The sequence below is a fragment of the Sorex araneus genome, chromosome 5 (assembly GCF_027595985.1).
Source record: "Sorex araneus isolate mSorAra2 chromosome 5, mSorAra2.pri, whole genome shotgun sequence".
Taxonomy (NCBI): domain Eukaryota; kingdom Metazoa; phylum Chordata; class Mammalia; order Eulipotyphla; family Soricidae; genus Sorex; species Sorex araneus.
In genome coordinates, this window is record NC_073306.1 from 118,407,137 (window position 1) to 118,426,086 (window position 18,950).

An 18,950-nucleotide genomic window follows, 5' to 3' on the forward strand; every position below is an offset into this window, starting at 1 on the left:
GTTCCCAGAAGCCATCTCCATTACTCTCTGGCTGGCTCATCCTTCCTCTGTCCTGAATAATGGGGCAGGGGGTGGGTGAGTCCACATTTCTCCCACCACTTTTGGGTACTGCCAGACACCCCACCATGAGCCCCCGTTCGTAGATGATGTGCCCGGTCCCTGTAATAACAAAGTCTCTGGCTCGTTCATTGATAGAAGCGGCCCGTTGTCCACTGTGCCCACTGCATCTTGCCCTCTTCGTTAGGGGCTGAGGGAGGCAGTTCTTTGGTCTTGGCCTTGTTTGCCCACATTGCAGTTTTGGAATAGGGTCTGGCTCTCTGGGCCTGGCTTGTGTTTACAGCTGAAACTTGTGCCTCTGGTGCGTGTCACCAGGCTTCCCAAACTTGGCTCTTCGTCACCACCACTCCCATCCCTCAGTCTTGCCTCACCCACCTGCCACTCCTGATTCAGATAATGCACCTTCGGCGCCCCCCATTGAACTTTCCTTTTGATGCACCTTTGGTGAGCCCTGTTGAGTTTTCCTTTTGGCCCCCCGTTTTCAGGAGCCCCCTCCACAGTTCCCCCTGTTAATTCCAGGGAAAGCGCCACCTCCAAGGGGGGCTGGCATACCAGCAGCTTCTAAATTCTTTCCTCTGGCTTGCAGTGCCCTTAGAAATATAAGACGAGGCAGAAAAGCGAACTCCTTCTGGCTGCCCTGCTGTGCCGACCTCACTCCCCACCCCGTGGCAAGTTGCCTGTTGCCCTGGGGTCTGCAGGACCTGAGACCCAAGTTCTCCCCGTTCACATTCTCGTTGGCAGAAACAGGTTGCTAATGGGGCTTGCGGTAGTACAGCGGGCAGTACACTTGCCTTGCGCATGATCCATCCCAGGACCCTCTATGGTTCCACAGCACCACCAGGAGTGAGCCCTGAACACAACTGGGCCTGGCCGAAAGAAGAAAAGAGAAGAAATAGGTTGTTGAAGGCTTTGCCTGTTATTAGAGTAAAATAGATACTTTCATGATTGGCAAAATCCCAGTCCGAAGGAAGTGGTGGCTTAAGTGCACCTGCCTTGCACGTGGTCTGAGGGACCCCAGTGTCCCCCAACTGCAAAGCACAGTCCTGGTACCTCTGCTCTCTGCAGCCGCAAGAGTTGTGAGGAGCCCTAAGTGATTCCAAGTCATGCCACATCTAGTGTGTGTCGGAACCATGAAAGGGTGGGATGCCCAGCAAGCGCTATGTGAAAAGATGTGTGAGCAGCACTGCTCAGGAGAACCTTCACTGCGCATGAGCACCACGGCTGAGTGTGCAACTCCCCCTCCCCCCCATGAGCACAAGCACCGAGGCTGAGTGTGCAAACCCCCCCTACACACACACACAGGGTGTACAACACCCCACAGCTGAGCCACAGGAGGTATAGGAGATAATGGCAGCAATGAGTTGGAGGAGAGGGGAGGGAAAATTCTCCTGCTTTCAAATATTTGTTTGACATGAAACATTATTTGATATTCAGGGTTTTTTTTTTTTTCATATCAAGTACATTTTTGGAAGTCCAAACAGATGGTACAGAGATGAAGGCACTTACCACTGACTCTGGTCTGATTCCTGACAGTTGAAAAAAAAAATGTCCAAAATTGGAAGGAAAAATGAAAAACACAAGAAACTTAAACATATCAAACATATCCATCTGGGATATTTAAAATGTGATCTACAGCTATTTCAGAAAGAGAAAACAAAGGATAAGATATTACCATCAAGAGACTAAGAAAAAAATCACAGCCATGAACACACATTTTCAGATCAAAAGTTCTGTGTTCAGAGCAATTTTCAGCAGCTCAATCATCCTGAAATCTCAAAACACTGAATAAATGAGAGGGGGTGGGGGAGAAGCAAGAGGGAGAAGTATCAAGAATCCTGATAGCATGGGGCTGGGGTGACAGTCCAGCAGGAAGGGCACTTGCCTTGCACACAGATCACCCAGGTTTGATCCTCAGCATTCCATATGGTCCTCCGAGCACCACCAGGAGTGATCCTGAGATGTGGCCCCAAAACAAAAACAAACAAAAAAAAACCTGAAAAAAATTACAAAACTTCAGGACTGGAAGAGAGAACTCCGTGGACAGAACCAGGCTTTGCATTTAAGAGACCTGGATTTGTTCTCCACTCCTTCATGGTCCCCTACACACCATTGTGGGCAGCTCCTTAGCACCACAGGTCACTGTCACTGTCACTGTCATCCCGTTGCTCATAGATTTGCTCAAGCGGGCACCAGTAACATCTCTCATTATGAGACTTATTGTTACTGTTTTTGGCATATCCAATATGCCATGGGTAGCTTGCCAGGCTCTCCGAGAGGGGCGGAGGAATCGAACATGGGTTGGCTGTATGCAAGGCAAACGCCCTACCGCTGTGCTATCGCTCCAGCCCGAGCACCACAGGTAAGACTCAAAAAAAAAGGCAAATGCAGGACACGTGATGTGGCTCAGCTGTGAATAATAGCTATGCAGATGAAATACAAGCCCTGAATAGGTGGAGGAAGTAAGAAAGGCCCAGAGGCAAGAAAGAAGCTTTCAGACAAGAAAAATGAAGGAATGGGAAAACCGTGGTGCTTAGGAAAATGGAGGTAAATGCCAGAAGGAACCGTTGCGTTTGAGCTACTTGATTTTAAGTGCAGAGACATAGTACAGTGGGTAACGCAGTTGCCTTGCATGCAGTCAAACTCAGCTTGATCCCCAGCACTTCATTCGGCCTGAGAGCACCACCAGGAGTGACATCTGGGGACATCGGGGTGGGGCCTGAAGGTAAATAAATAGCTATTTGATATTTGTGGGGTTTTGAGCTACACTGACTGGTGGTCAGGGGGGGTATTTCTTTTGGCTTTGGGCTCAGGGATCACTCCTAGCAGTGCTCAGGGGGCCATATGCAGTACCAGGGATTGAACTGAGGTGTAACACAAGCACCTTCACCCCGTACTATCTCTCAGCCCCCATTATTTGACTTTTCTATGCTACATGTATTATGGGGATAAAACTTTAATCTTAAATATTTGTAGTAGGTACAGAGCAATATGCGGCCTACCTGGGTTTAATCCCTGGCACCCCATATGGCCCCCTGAGAACATCCAGGACTGATCTCTGAGCACAGAGCCAGGAATAATGTAAGCCCTGAGCACTGCCAAGTGTACCACCCCCTCCAAATATTTGCAATAACCTAAAGCTACACTTTCGCTTCTAACGCTTTTCCAATGAGGTAACTGAGAAAACTTTTCTAGGCCTCCTGCGTGGGGAGTCTGGCACCGCCAGCATGAAAGGCCTGTGATCGCCCGTGAGTCGTGTGTTAGTCGTGCCCGCCTCGTTCATGATCAGAGTCTGTGGAAGACAAGGCCGAGCAGACTCAGGAAGGAGCCGGGCAGAGTGCGGAGAGCCGCCCGGGGGTCATTCGAGGGTGGTGGTTGGTCCCCAGGAGACCATCAGGACTCTCTGACAGCTCTGGTTCCAAACGTGGAAGGGAGGTAATGAGACCACCAGGTGTGGCTCTTTACCGAGATGGGGAGGGGAGCAAGTCTGGAGAGAAAACAGCTGTGCGGTGGGAGACGCCATTCTCCCTGTCCAGGAAGGATGCCCCAGTGGGGAGCTACAGGCCTGGATGCACGTCAAGGAACTTGGTGAATTCATCTGAGTGACGGAGTGAGTAGAGGGGAGGCCAGACGGTCTCTGGGCAGCAGAAACAAGAACAGGAGCCTGTGAAGCAAAAGCCACCCCCATCAGTTGCAGCAAACGGACACAGCGGGCAGGCCGGGCCAGGCACATCCGCGCCCCCGGGGCCCCCGGGCAGCCCTTGCCCCAGAGAAGCTGGAGCCCTGCTGGCTCCCCAGCCATCACACTCAGGCTTGAACCCAGCCTGGCCTTGCGCGAGGCTATACTCTCTCGGCTCCTGAGGGCGGTTCCTAGAGGTACCTCTGTGGACTCATGTAGGTTTTGCCGCAAACCCAGTCCTGGGTCCCTGCCCATGGGGGTCAGCTTGCTGATCTGGGTCCCTACCCCCGTCAGTCTCGAAGGTCCCTTTGTGGGTGGCGCAGGTGGTCGGAGGGGAAGAAGCAGGAGCCGTGGGCGCCTCCATCCTGACTGGCCTTGCACTTGGGCGTGGAGGCGCTGGAGAATTTCCCTGACAGTGACCCCCTTGTCTCCTGATTGAGGGTCTTGCTGTCCATCGGACAGGATGTTTCCGGGTTTGGAATGTGCTGGGTGTTAGGGCCCTTGTCTTGCCCGTGGAGGCCCCCGAGGCTGATCCCTGGCGCCTGACCCCCAGTGTAGCTCCAGCCAGGGGTAGCCCAGCAACAACGGAACCAGGGTCTCGTTGACAGGGTCTCAGCCGTCTGTGCCTGAGGGACCTGGGGGATATCTTCTGGCTGGGTGCTTCGGGGAAGGGCGCAGGGAGGACTTTACTCGGAGCTTTACTCCTGGTTCTGTGCTCAGGGATCACTCCTGGCGGTGCTTGAGGGACCACATAGGGTGCCGGATATTGCTGGGTGTGGCTGCAGTGTCCACCATCAAAGCTGAGCAGAAGGAATTTCTAGAACAGGGTGGCGACAGTGGGGAGGGAGAGGGTGGGTGGCAGGAGGAGAGGGTGGGCGTTGCCAGAACTTTGCAGGCTCTGCTGGGAGATACTTGGAAGAGCAGAACAGTGGGTGGGCGGAGACAGGATAAGGGTGAGGGACTAAGGGTGGTTTGGTGGCGTGCTCCAGGGGGGCTGTGTGGGGGGGTTCCCCCTTTTGGAAAGCGCTGGTGTGCTGGGGAGAGGGGGTGCACCTCGGTTCCCTCGGTTCCCAGCCCAGAGCACAGCATGCCGGAAGCTCCAGGCTTAGCCCCGCAGGGACTTGACTCATTCAGGGGAGAGAAAGGGTGACAGCCGGGTGACGAGCTTGTGAGAGGAGCCAGGGCAGGCGGAGGGTGGAGGTCAGTGGCCCCGCCTGGGCTGTGAAAGGGTATGGCCGCAGCAGAGATGGGATGGTGGGGACAGAAGCTCCTCGAAGCCGGGTCATGGTGAGGACAGAGGCAGGGGAGGGGGCGCATGGGGCTGGTATATCTGGGGGCAGTAGAGTGGTGACAAGATACAGGGGAGCCCCTTAAAGCTTGGGCCAGCTCTGGATGATGGGGGTCAGTAAAGGCACAGGGATTGGAGAAAGGGGTGACGTAGAGACAGAGGGAAAACGGGGGCTGCAAATAGGGCAGGGGTTGGGGGTTGTGGTGAGGCTGTTCAGGGGATACTCCTGCAGGTGCTCGGGGGGACCATAAGCGGGGCCAGTGCTGGGATCAGACGGGAGACAGCTATGTGCAAGGCGAGCACCGGGAACCCCATCCTATCTCTCCAGCCCAGGATGAAGGCTTGGAGGGGTCCCAAGCTTACTGAGGTGCGGCTGCCGCGTCTAACAGGAGTGGGGCTGCAAAGCTGTATAGACATGTAAACCCAGCGGGACTGGAGCAATAGCACAGCGGGTAGGGCGTTTGCCTTGCACGCTGCGACCCGGGTTCCATTCCCACCGTCCCATATGGTCCCCTGAGCACCGCCAGGAGTGATTCCTGAGTGCAGAGCCAGGTGTGACCCAAAAAGAAAAAAAAAAAGTACACCCAGCAAACCGGCACTTAAAATCCATTTTTGCAGACACTTCATTCTCCTTCCCAAAGAAAAAGATAATTTCAATATGAATAATTTAGGCATAAAGTGAACTGATGTCTTCAAATTACTCTTTCTTTTTTTCTTTTTTTGGTCACACCCGGTGATGCACAGGGGTTACTCCTGGCTCATGTACTCAGGAATCACCCCTGGCAGTGCTCAGGGTCATGTTTCTCGTGACCGTGGACCCCTGCCTGGCTGTCCCTAGGCCTCTGGAAGATGGCAGCGGCGACTGAAACATCAGGGGAAACAGGCCAAGGCACTAAATCCATTCCCACCTGGGGTGGTCCGGCCTCAGAAACCTAATGACTATTACAGACACATTTCTGCCCAAAGCCGCATGGTTGATCTTCAGCAATACAGTGATCGCTCATTGTATTGCATCCACCACTCAAGCCTGCCTTCTAGGGGCAGATGCTAGATCATCTATTTTCCATCATCTATTTTCCATTGCTCACTTTGCTCCATCTGGGGCACCCTGGTGATACCGGCTCAGTTTGGGGCCCAGAACATTCTCTGGTGTTGCGGGCGCCCGCTGGCCAGGATTCTTCACTGCTCAGAGCGTCCAGATGGCGCTGGGGACGGGTTGAGGGTGTGACTTCCAGGGTCATGGGCAAGCTGGATCTGCCCGGTTCCAGTGCCCCCATGCGGTTCCGTGAAATAGTCCTGGTCCCCACATGGCGGAGCCATGCTTGTAGAAGCTCATGGTTGCTGGGATCCCATTTGGAGAAGGCAGGAGACTGTACCTGCTCCATCTGGGTGATAGCACCCCAGTGATATCGGCTCGGTTTGGGGCCCAGAGCATTCTCCGGTGTCATGGCGCCCGCCAGCCAGGATTCTTCCTACCCTGGTTTTTTATTATTTTTATTTTATTTTATTTTTGCTTTTGGGGTCACACCCGGCATTGCACAGGGGTTACTCCTGGCTCATGCACTCGGGAATTACTCCTGGAGGTGCTCAGGGGACCATATGGGATGCTGGGAATCGAACCTGGGTCGGCCGCGTGCAAGGCAAACGCCCTACCCACTGGGCTATCACTCCAGCCCCTACCCGGTTTTTTAAATTCAATGTTTTTCTTAAAACAATTGAGATGGGGGCTGGAGCGATAGCACAGCGGGTAGGGCGTTTGCCTTACACATGGCCGAGCCGGGTTCAAATCCCAGCATCCCATATGGTCCCCTGAGCACCTCCAGGAGTAATTCCTGAGTGCATGAGCCAGGAATGACCCCTGTGCATTGCCGGGTGTGACCCAAAAAGAAAAAAAATAACAACAATTGAGATGGACTGACATGTTTCAGACATGTAATATAGTTACTCCCTGTCTGTACACTCGGGAGAGAAAAGGATCAGCAGGCTCCACAGCGCAGATTCATAGGGGCTTGTTTCGATTTTAGGCCACACACGGTGCTGCTCAGGGCTTTACTCCTGGTTCTGTGCTCTGGGATCACCGCTGGTGGTGCCTGAGGAACCAGATCGGGTGCCAGAGATGAAACCCAAGTCAGCCACGGGCAAGGCAGACATCTTACTCACTATACTATCTCCCCAGCCCCAGATCTATGCTTTTTTTTGTTTTGTTTTTGATTTTTTTGGGTCACACCCGGCAATAAACAGGGGTCACTCCTGGCTCTGCACTCAGGAATTACCCCTGGCGGTGCTCAGGGGACCATATGGGATGCTGGGAATTGAACCCAGGTCGATTCAAGGCAAACGCCCTACCCGCTGGGCTATAGCTCCAGCCCCCCAGATCTATGTTTTTTGAGCCGAGTTTTAAGTGGAGGCATTTTTTGTTTGTTTGTTTTGGGGCAACACCCAGCGGTGTTCAGGGCTTCCTCCTGGCTGTGCTCAGGGATCACTCCTGAGCATTCTTAGACCATCTGTAGTGTAGTGGCTCAAACCACCTTGGTGGCACTCAAGGCAGCCCCTTAATCCCAGAAGCACCTCCCCAGCCCTGATAGCCAAGATAGCAGTAACCATAATCACTGGGCCTCACAACCCCAGGATTAGTTTTCTAGAAGCTAGTGTCTTTCGACCATTTGATCCAACCCTCACCTGTCTGTTTTCTGAAACTCTGAGCTCAGTTTTTTTTTTTTTTAAATTTCTGTGGGAGTCACATCTAGCAGCGTTCAGAGAGCATTCTTCCTGGGGCTCAGGGGATCACCCCGGGTGAGCTGCATGCCGGCGGTACTCTGTCCCCAGCCCACAAATCTTAAATTTATTATGACTGGCTGCTGTATTCAGTTTGAAGGCCGCGGGTAAACCTGGGCTTTCTCCAGCACAGTCAGCACAACCCTCACCTCGCCCCAGTTCTCGTTACATTGTCTTTAAATTTTAGGCCTTGTGATTTACAATCCTGGTAACGGTCACATCCCAGGGCCACACCCTGCGCCAGAGCTTCCGCTTCCTCCACCATTGTCCCGGCCCTGCGCCGTGACACGCTTCCCACGGACTGACGGCCAGGCTCGGTTCCCGTTGTGGAGGGCTCTGTTAGCCCACGGGGAGTCGGTCTGTGCCCCCACGTTCACTCCCGAGGGCTGTAGTGGCCTTCCCCCTGCTCCAAGGCTCCTTCCTGCCCCAGCAGCTGTTGCCGCTGCTTGGCTCGGGCCCTGTGAGCTGCTTCCCGGGGAGGGGCCGGCCTGGCTCCGATGGTTGGTGCTGATGTCCTGGTTCCTGGTTCCTGTCCCAACCTGGATGGCTCCCTTGGGAACATCTTGGCAGGCCCTCGGCCCACCCATCCATTTTTTTTTTTTAGCTATTGTGTTGTACAAGTTCATGTTCTGTTTGTTTGTTTTGGGCCACACCCAGCAGTGCTCAGGGGTCACTCCTGGCTTTGTGGCAGGGATCAGTCCTGGTGGGGCTAGGGGCGGAGGGGTTGCTGGAGATCGAACCCAGATTGGCCTCCGTCAAGGCAAGCGCCTGCCTGTTGCTCTCTGACTTCTTTCTTTCTTTCTTTTCTTTCTTTCTTTCTTTCTTTCTTTCTTTCTTTCTTTCTTTCTTTCTTTCTTTCTTTCTTTTCTTTCTTTCTTTCTTTCTTTCTTTCTTTCTTTCTTTCTTTCTTTCTTTCTTTCTTTCTTTCTTTCTTTCTTTCTTTCTTTCTTTCTTTCTCTCTTTCTCTCTTTCTCTCTTTCTCTCTTTCTCTCTTTCTCTCTCTCTCTCTCTCTCTCTCTTTCTCTCTTTCTCTCTCTCTCTCTCTCTCTCTCTCTTCTCTCTCTCTCTCTCTCTCTCTTCTTTCTTTCTTTCTTTCTTTCTTTCTTTCTTTCTTTCTTTCTTTCTTTCTTTCTTTCTTTCTTTCTTTCTTTCTTTCTTCTCTCTTCTCTCCTTCTTCCTTTCTTCCTTCCTTTCTTTCTTTCTTTCTTTCTTTCTTTCTTTCTTTCTTTCTTTCTTTCTTTCTTTCTTTCTTTCTTTCTTTCTTTCTTTCTTTCTTTCTTTCTTTCTTTCTTTCTTTCTTCTTCCTTCCTTTCTTTCTCTTTCTTCTCTCTCTCTTTCTCTTTCCCTCTCTCCCTCCCTTCCTCCTTCCTTCCCTTCTTCCCTTCCTTTTTTCCTTCCTTCCTTTTTTTTTCAATAAAGAGGTAAATAAGCATTTATTCCTTGAGGTCCTAAATTCTATTTCTTTTACGTTACATAATCCCCCTATAGACTATAGGAGATTTAACTTCTGCCATTGCCAAGCAGAAATTTTCAACATTAGTGTCCACACAACAGTCAGGTCCTGATAGTCAAGAATGGCAGCATAATTGCATGTCATTTCTATCAGGATTTAAGACTAACATGCAGGTATATTGATCTCACATGCCAATGACTCAGGCACCTTTGACTATATAACCTTTTCCTTCCTTTCTTTCTTTGCTCATGGATAACTCCTGGCAGGCTCGATGGACCATATGTGATGCCAGGAATCAAACCCAGGTAGGCCCACGTGCAAGGCAAACACCCTATCCACTATTGCTCCATCCCTGAATTGTACAAGGGTATATATACATATATATGTGTATATATGTATGTATATTTATATTAACCCTCTAGCAAATATGATCATTTTAGGCATTTTATCATAACTGAACTGGCTATATATGTATGCCTGAAATTTTCTTTTTGGGATGGTGACCCCCCCCCCCAGGAGACCCAGCAGGTGCTGAGGATCAAAGCTGGGCTCCTGCCTGTACAGTACATGCCCCAGCCCTTTGCCTCTCTCGGGGCCATTTCTAGACTTTCTGTTTGTTTTTTTGTTGATCTGTGTGTGTTTGTTTGTTTTTGTTTTGTTAATGACTTTCCCCCATCCCCCAGGGGGATGCTGGGGATCAAACCCAGGTCAGCTGGTCAAGGCAAACAAACTCCTTAGCCTCTGTGCTCTCTCTCCAGCCCCTGTTTTTATTTGTTTTTAGATCATGTTGTTTGGGTTACAACAGAAGATGTGATCCAAAGAGCTGGTCCAAGAGCCTGAGAGCATGTTTTGCATTGAGGCAGCCTGGGGTGATCCCCTCACTGAGCCAGGGCTAGCTCCAAACCACTGGCAAGTTTGGCTCAAAAACAAAAAACCCAACACTCCACCCCGCCCCTCAAAGAAAAAACAAAACTGTAAAGTCTTAACCTTTTTTCTTCTCAAAATTCCTCTTAGTTTTTTTGATGTGTATGCTGCATGCACGTGTGTGTGTGTGTGTATGTATGCTGCATGCACCTCTGTGTGTGTGTGTGTATGTATGCTGCATGTACCTCTGTGTGTGTGTGTGTGTGTGTGTGTGTGTATTTTGGCCATACCTGGTGGTCCTCAGGGCTTACTTCTGGCTCTGCATTCAGGGATCATTCCTGGTAGGCTCAGGAAACCATAGCGGGTGCTGAGAATCAAACCCAGGTTAGCCATGTGCAAGGCAAGAACTCTACCTGCTGTACTATCTATCTCCTTGCAAAATTTTTAGGGCTGTTCTAGCTCTGTGATAAATGGGATTTTAGTTGTTTTGGGGATTGAGGGGGCCACCTGGTGGTGCTTGGAAATTACTCCCAGTTCTGAACTTGGGGATTAGTCCTGGCATTGGTCAAAAGACCATGAGGTTCCAAGGGATGAAATGAGTTGGCCACATGCAAGGCAAGTGCTTCAACCTCTATACAACCTCACTAGTTTCCTGGAGTTTTAATAGGAATTATAATGAATCCACAGACTGCCTTGGGTAATACAAATTTATTTAATACAATATTATTTAAATTCACGAACATGGAATATCTTTATATGGATTATCTTTCCACTTGTCTTTTTAAATTTCTTTTATCAATATCTTTTATCAATATCTGTTTTCTGCATGCAAATCTTCCACCTTTGCTCAGTTAATTCCTGTTTTATTCTTTCAGATGCAATTGTCAATGGAATTGTTAACCTAATTTTTCCTGAGTTCACTGAGTTCACTTTGAGTAGATATGCAAGAGATCTTTGTGCATTGATTTGTATCCTGCAACTTGACTGCATTTGCTCATTGACTGACCTTTAGCTTATGTCTGAGAACCCCATCAGATATCAAGAACAAGTTAAACAGAGCACTGAGAGTCTTACTAGCTTCCCCTGACCAAGGGCAGACAGGGAGCGAGGCTAGGCACTGTGTGACAGAGGATCGCACTGCATATTGCTAGATGGGAAAAAATAAGAATTCAGGGCAAAGGCAATGTCTCGAAGGGTTGGAGCACATGCTTTATATGCAGGAGGCCCAGGTTGGATTCTCAGCCACTACTGGGTATGGCCCCAAAACTTAAAAGAAATTAAATAAGTAAAAATAAACATGGAATGTATGTTTTCTGCCCAATGTTAATAGCTTTACACTATCACAAACTAAGTCACATCATTGTGTAGTCTGGTGGTCACCTGAATGTCCCCTGTAAATGCAGAGTTTCAGTGCATTTTCAGTTTGGATTGTTTTATTTTGTTCTTGTCTGATTGATATAGGTTGGGCTTCCAAAATGCTGAGCTGAAGTGGCAAGAGTGGACATCCTTGTCTCATTCCTCATTTGCCACCAGATTAGCTATGGGCTTGGCCATGTGGTATTAAGCCGGGCTATGTTCCCTCTTCAACAGGTTTGTTGAGTGGTTTTATCAAAAGTGGGTGCCGGATTGCAACATGCTCTGAAATGCATCCAAGAGATAAGAAAGATGGGGGTTGGGGGATTGTAGCTCTGGTAAAGCACAGGGGTCTGAGCCCTGGATTCCACAAACCACCCCCCACCAAAAAAAAAAACCCAAGAATGGAGGAGAATGGAAACACAAATGGAGCAAGTGGTAAGTGTGGATTATAACTTGGGTAGGCGGACAGTCACTGAACAATAATTGTCAGTTTTCTATGTGCTGAATTTTTGGTTTTATTTTTTGTTGTTTTTTGGTTTGGGGGCCACCCCCCCCCCGTATGCTCAGGGTTCACTCCTGCCTCTGTGCTCAGGATTCACTCCTGCTGGTACTTGGGGGACCATATGGGATGCCAGGGATTGAAACTGGGTTGGCCATGTGTGAAGCAAGTGCCCTCCCTGCTCCACTATCTCTCCAGTCCCCCCACCATCCCGCCCCGATGAAATTCTTTTATTCATCTTTTTTTTTGCTTTTTGGGTCACACCCGGCAGTGCTCAGAGATTACACCTGGCTCTGCACTGAGGAATTACTCCTGGCAGTGCTTGGGGGACCATATGGATGCCAGGGATCGAACCTGGGTTGGCTGCATGCAAGGCAAACACCCTACCTGTACTATGACTCCACCATCACCCCCACTCCCCGCCCCCCTCTCGCCTGCTGAAATTCTTCACAAGAAAATTCTTAGCAGCACACTAACAGGAAAACAGCAGCTCAGGCAACAAAATAGCAAGGTACTCGTCAGGAGACTAGGAAGCCACAGGCGGGGGTGCAGTACTGAGTGGGAATGTGTGGGCAGGATCCCAGAGGACATGGTGGAGAGGAGTGTATGGGCCACACAGTTATCAGGGAAGAATGTTCCAGCAAAAAAGAACAGGAAGTTCAGATAGGTCCTGGGGCCCAAGCGTGTCCAGGCTCTAGGAATAGTGAGGGGGTGAGTGTGGCTGGAGCCAAGGAATTGGTGGTGGATGGAGACAGGACAATAGCAGGACCCAGGTCCCCGAGGCTTTGCTGCTTGCTCTGAATGGGGTGGGGGTGGGGGTGCAGGAACTAAGGAACCTGATGCCACTGTGCACAGGATGCTCTGATCAGTGGAACTTGTCTGGACTGGAGCCAGCTAGGCCCAAGCCAGCAGGCCAGTGCGACACGATGGTCCCAGTCTGGCAATCGAGGCCCAGTGAGGGGTCAGGTTCCCGAGCACCTTTGCATGTGGCACGTCAAGGCCTTGGGCACGATTCACTGCTTGGTGCTGGGGAAAGAGCAGCGTCAGATGGCAGAGGGGAAGGGCAGGCCATTCAGCAGGCAGACTGGGCTCCGTCTGACCTTTGGTTTGTGGGAGAGGGTGGGTGCTGGGGGTCCGGGGAGAGGAAGCAAGCAGAGAGGCTAGGCTGCTGGAGGAGGAAGTATCAGGCCTGCGCCTAGTCAGGAGGAAGGATGAGGGAACAAGGACTCTGGGATGAGAGGGAGTCCACCCCACCCACTAGGCCCAGCCAAGGGGCTAGTCTGACAGAGGAGGCATGGCCACCATGATCACGGGAGACCCAGTTTGGGCTGCACTTGGCTCAGATCACCTGTGCCAGGTGAGCTATGCCCACCAGCACACATGGCCACCATATCCAGAGCTGGCAACAGCTTTTTTTTTTTTTTTTGCTTTTTGGGTCACACCCAGCGATGCACAGGGATTACTCCTGGCTCTGCACTCAGGAATTACCCCTGGCTGTGCTCAGGGGACCATATGGGATGCTGGGAATCGAACCTGGGTCGGCCGCGTGCAAGGCAAACGACCTACCTACCCACCTACCCGCTGTGCTTCACTCCAGCCAAAGCTGGCAACATCTTGTTTGTTTTTGAACCACACCCAGGGAAGCTGATGGCTTACTCCTGGCTCTGCACTCAGGAATTACTCCTGGCCGTGCTCAGGGAACCATGTGGGATGCTGGGAATCGAACCCAGGACTGCCACGTGCAAGACAGGCACTCTACCCGCTGTACTATTGCTCTGCTCCCCCAATATCATTTTTCCTTTTTATATTTTATCTCATTAAATTAAAAAATTTCATTTTTATAAAGTTGCTCACAATAATTTATTATAGTCAAAATTCCAACACCAATCCCCACCACCATTATGCCTTTTCACCACCCTATTTTGAATTTTTCCACCCCGACCCCCAAAGCCTGCTTTCAAAGCAGGACCTAAATAATTTATTTTATATTGCTTGCAATGAATAATCCACTAAAAATGATTCAAAAAAGTTTCCTGAGAGAGAAGTATGTGAAGATCATTGTATTTCAACCTGGAGCCATTAAGCTGTTGGCTTAGAGATAACTTTTTTTTTTTCAAGAATAACATTTTGTTAAAAAAAAATAATAACTTTTTTTAGGACTCAGTCTTGGTCATTTGGGTCATCTAAGGCTGCCTCTACACAGAGATATTGCTGAGGAGTTGTCAGAATCTACAGGCCTGGGAGCTGGAGCTATAACACAGCAGGTAGGGCATTTGCCTTGCACATGGCTGCACCATATTTGATTCCCAGCATCCTATATGCCCACCCTCTGCCCGCACCCCCCAAGCACAGCCAGGAGTAATTCCTTACAATTTTTTTCTTTTTGGGTTACACCCAGCGATGCTCAGGGGTTACTCCTGGCTCTGCATTCAGCAATTACTCCTGGCGGTGCTCAGGGGACCATATGGAATGCTGGGAATGAACTGGGTCGGCTGCCTGCAGGGCAAATGCCCTACCCGCTGTGCTATCACTCCAGCCCCACCAGGAGTAAATCCTGAGTGCTGAGCCAGGAGTAACCCCTGAGCATCACAGGGTGTGACTCATAAAGCAAAAAACAAACAAACAAACAAACAATCTACATGCCTGAGAAGCTGGTCTTCGCCTTCTGCCCATCTGAAGGGCCCTGCTAGCCCTTTATCCCTGCGTTCCTAAGCCCATGGCTGTTTCAAGGGGATCTGTTTTGTTCTCTGGTTTAGGATTTAGTTTCTGGGCCACAACATGTGGTGCTCAGGGTTTACTCCTGGCTCTGGGCTCAGGGATCAGGCCTGGCGGGGTTTAGTGCTGGGTCTGGAACGGGGTGGTGGTAGGGGGGTTGCATGCATGGTAAGTGCTTCTCAGTTGTATTATCTTTCACCGCTCCTCCTCAAACCTTCTAACCCAGAAATTCAGAATTGTTTTATTTCCTAGAAAATTGTTTTCATTATTTTGTAGGGATACTCTTTATTCAGAATAACTTATGTCTCCTATACATACTGTTGCTGTTCTTTTGTTTAGAACACTTAAAATCAGGTGCCCTTAGATTTCAAATGTCCTCTTGTAAACAGCATTTTTTTTTCTTGCCTAGTGTGATCATCTCTGTTTAAGAGGTGAATTATCTACTTCTGGTTTTGCATTGTTTATACATCACCTTTTTTCTTTTGCTTCAGTGTTCTCTTTTTCTGCCTTCTATTTTATTTATTTATTTTTGCTTTTTGGGTCACACCTGGAGATGCACAGAGGTTACTCCTGGCTCTGCACTCAGGAACCACCCCTGACGGTGCTCAGGGGACCATATGGGATGCTGGGAATCGAACCTGGGTCGGCCGCGTGCAAGGCAAACACCCTACCTGCTGTGCTATTGCTCCAGCCCCTTATTTTTTATTTATTTAATTTTTTAAATTTTTGTAATGACTCACCATGAGGTAGTTACATGTCTTCTATTTTAATACCTTATTCATATATATGCATATATATATTTGCATTGGCAGCTAAACTATTTCTACTCTTGGTTTAGACCCTCAGGGGGTGTGTGAGGATTGAGCCCGGGGCCTAATAAATGCAGAGCTATTTCTACTCTTGAGTGTGTCTCCTGACCTGACAAAGCTGGACATGCTTTAGCCTCCTTCCTCCCCTCCAATAGCCCACTGTCTCCTGTGTTATTGCTTCCCTTGTTCCTTGTTTTGTATTCCACAAATGAGTCATCACCATTGTGTTGCAATTAAGTGCTTGTTTAGATATACTCACATGTTTACCAGCTTATCTGCTATTTAAATAATCCAGTTTATTCTCTTAGGGCTGGGGATGTGGTTTAGTGCCTGCCTGCCACACGTGTGAGGCCCTGGGTTCAAACTCCTGCACAACACAAAACACACCCTTTCTTAGTTTTTATTTGTTTATTTTGGAGGTCACATGTGGCAGCCTGCAGGGATCACTTCTGGTGGTGCTTGGGGAATCACTGCAGTGCCATATAGAACCGAGTGGGCACATGTAAGGCAAACACCTTAACCAAGTGCTTAGCTGTAGATTTTATTTTATTTCTTTTTTTTGGGGGGAGGGCCCACACTTGTGATGTTCAGAGGTTACTCCTGGCTCTGTGCTCAGGAATTACTCCTCACAGTACTCCTTATGGGATGCTGGAGATCAAATCCGGGTCGGTCACATGCAAGGCTAATGTCCTACCTGCTGTACTATAGCTCTGGCCCAGATTTCATCTTTATCCTGCTCTAAATTTTATGAGGATAGTGATCTGTGGTCTTTACTCAGTTTTGGAAGCTCTCCAGGAATCTCCTCCCCCACTTTCTTTCTCTCCTGGTTCTCTTTATTTGGGGCGGGGGGAGGGGTTTGGGGGACGGGGCACAATCTGGCGGGCTCGGGAGACCATGTATGGCTCTGGGAATGAAACCCGGGGCTCAGCGTGCAAGGCAGTCGCCCTACCCGCTGTCTCGTCCGGCCCCTCCAGTCTCTCCTGGGATTGACAGTTCTCGCTTTTTCTAGACACCGTCTTTCTAGATATTTGCCGTCACCTGCTTCTGTAATTAGCTGCTTCTGATGTATCCTCCAGTTGAACGATTTTCTCTTTTGCTGCATCTAATCTGTCTTCTCACCCCGTCCTTGGAGCTGACTTTCAATAGTGCTAATTTGCAGTTCAAGCAAGCCTGGGTTCTTTTCCAGCATCTCTCTCCTCCAGGTTTTCCACCTCTCCTCTTTCTCTGACCATGAGCTCGAGAAACCGAGACCGTTTGGGAAACCGAGGTCCATGGCATGGGCCCAGGGCACAGGACAGTCCCTGCCAAGGGTCAGGCTGCGCGGGCGGGTGACTTACTGACGACGGGAAGAGCTGCGCGGAGCTGCCCAGGGCCCGAGCTCCGCAGTGTCTGCAGCCGCAAACCTGCTCCCCGCCAGTTTTCCAACCAGTTCGCCAACCTCGGGCTAGGGGCGCGCAGGCATGACGTCACGGGCCTGTGACGCGCCCCCGCCCCCCGCCGCCCGAGACGCGGAGGTCGCGAATCCGGCTCGCGGCGCCGTGACGTCACGGGTCCGGGCGGGCGGGTTTTGCGTCGGCCCAATGGGAGCGGCGCGCCGGCCTCCCCTTTAAGGAATGTTGTGACCTGACGTCACCCGGGCGAGTTACCTCCCCGCGCCGCCGCCGCCGGGCTCAGCGTGAGTCCCGGAGCCCTTGAGCGTCAGCGCCGAGCCCCCGGAGCCCCCGAGCCCAGCCACAGCGCCGCGCCCCTGCCCCCGGCCTGCGCGCCCCGCCGGGCCCGCGCGATGCCCTCGGACCGGCCTTTCAAGCAGCGGCGGAGCTTCGGTAAGGCCCGGCGCCGGGCGGGCTGCCAGCACGAGGGTGGGGGCACGGAGTGCGGCGGGGGGGTCCCCAACCCACCGCCCCGGCGGCCGCAGGTGATGTCAGGCCCGTGACGTCAGGCCCCGTCGGACCCCAGGTTCGGGGACAGGCTTCGGCCTGGGCCTGAAGCTCGCGACGCGATCGGGCCCGGGGTCCCGGGCCTGAGGGCTACGGGAGGGGGGGGAGGAGGGGTGCGGGCCGGGGGGGGGGGGCGGGCGGGCGCGGGGCGGGGCGGGAGCCGCCCCCTTGGGGCCGGGCGGGGCGGAAGCGTAGGGAGGACCTGGGCCCCGCCGCGCTGACCGCCCGCTGTCCGCAGCCGACCGCTGTAAGGAGGTGCAGCAGATCCGCGACCAGCACCCCAGCAAGATCCCGGTGAGTCCGGCCGCCCCGTCCACCCCCGCCCCTGCCCCCCGCCCCGCCCCGGCCTCACGGCTCCCACCTCACCCGCCCGCCCTCAGGTGATCATCGAACGCTACAAGGGGGAGAAGCAGCTGCCCGTCCTGGACAAGACCAAGTTTCTGGTCCCAGACCATGTCAACATGAGCGAGTTGGTCAAGATCATCCGGTGCGCGGGGGGCAGCAGCACCAGAGGGGGGCTGGGGCAGGCGGGGGTGGGGCAGGGGGCTGAGTCGTCCCGAGAAGTGCGGGACTCGGGACTCGGGTGACTCGCCTGGGTTCCAGCTCTGGGGCGGGAGGTGGGGAGAGGTCAAGGTCAGGGCCGGGGTCAGCGTCGGGTCGGGAAAGCCTCCAGCCAGGTCATATGGGTGGGCTGCATGGAGGCTCCCGGGGTCACTGGGCATCTCTGCCCCCCCGCAGGCGCCGCCTGCAGTTGAACCCCACGCAGGCCTTCTTCCTGCTGGTCAACCAGCACAGCATGGTGAGCGTGTCCACGCCCATCGCCGACATCTACGAGCAGGAGAAGGACGACGACGGCTTCCTCTACATGGTCTACGCCTCCCAGGAAACCTTCGGTTTCTGAGCCAGCAGTTGGGGGGGTTGGGGGAGTGGCCTGGGAGTGGGGGGCCCTGTCAGGCACTACCCAGGGGAATCCTGGCTCCTGAACTGAGCTGCCTGTGCCCCTGGCGGGCTGGGCAGAAATGCCATCCCCAGGGCCAGGGGACCCCCATCAGGCCTACTGGCCTCTGGGTGGCTCCTGGACCAGTCTCCCTGTTAGGCTTTCTCCTGAGTGCTGGCTGGGATGGGATGGGGAACAGTCCCCAGCACCCCCGCTCTGCGTGTTTTTTTTTTTTTTTTTTAATTTTAGGCCCCTGCCTGTCTACCCACCTGCCCTCCCCCACCTGAGGCGCTACCCCTGCCTGGACTCCCCCACCCCTCTTCCCCCAGGACTGGCCCCCGACTCTCCCATCCTGACATGCTGTATGGATCTGGGTCTCTGGCCCTCCGCAGAATAAAGACCGCTCAGGCCTGCCTGGCCCTCTGCCTCCAGCTGCTTGGAATCAGGGAAGGGTGTGGAGGGGTTGCTCCGTCCCATTCTTGGGGCAAGACGTGGGTTCGGTGGGGCTCCAGACTCCTTCTGGAATGCACACCTGTGCAGAGGGCCCAGGTGGGACTAGGGCCCAGAGCCCTGACCCCTTCCTG

At 52.1% G+C, this 18,950-nt stretch overlaps 1 protein-coding gene and 1 pseudogene across 1 annotated transcript; one reads left to right on the forward strand and one right to left on the reverse strand.

Moving 5' to 3' along the window:
- Positions 1 to 9,334: 9,334 nt before the first annotated feature.
- Positions 9,335 to 9,637, reverse strand: LOC129405426 (small nucleolar RNA SNORA53; annotated as a pseudogene).
- Positions 9,638 to 17,101: 7,464 nt separating this feature from the next.
- MAP1LC3A (microtubule associated protein 1 light chain 3 alpha) lies at positions 17,102 to 18,785 on the forward strand. Its single transcript, XM_004612554.2, has 4 exons — positions 17,102 to 17,315; positions 17,668 to 17,723; positions 17,810 to 17,916; positions 18,168 to 18,785. Exons 1-4 carry the CDS (start codon positions 17,276 to 17,278, stop codon positions 18,328 to 18,330), a joined length of 366 nt encoding a protein of 121 aa, XP_004612611.1. The 5' UTR covers positions 17,102 to 17,275; the 3' UTR covers positions 18,331 to 18,785.
- Positions 18,786 to 18,950: the final 165 nt, after the last annotated feature.

Excerpts from the sequence above, each read along its gene's own strand:
- MAP1LC3A (XM_004612554.2), top strand. The coding sequence starts at position 17,276 with ATGCCCTCGGACCGGCCTTTCAAGCAGCGGCGGAGCTTCG. Across the intron at positions 17,724-17,809 it reads AGCACCCCAGCAAGATCCCG|GTGATCATCGAACGCTACAA; the intron begins GTGAGTCCGGCC and ends GCCCGCCCTCAG. Across the intron at positions 17,917-18,167 it reads GAGTTGGTCAAGATCATCCG|GCGCCGCCTGCAGTTGAACC; the intron begins GTGCGCGGGGGG and ends GCCCCCCCGCAG.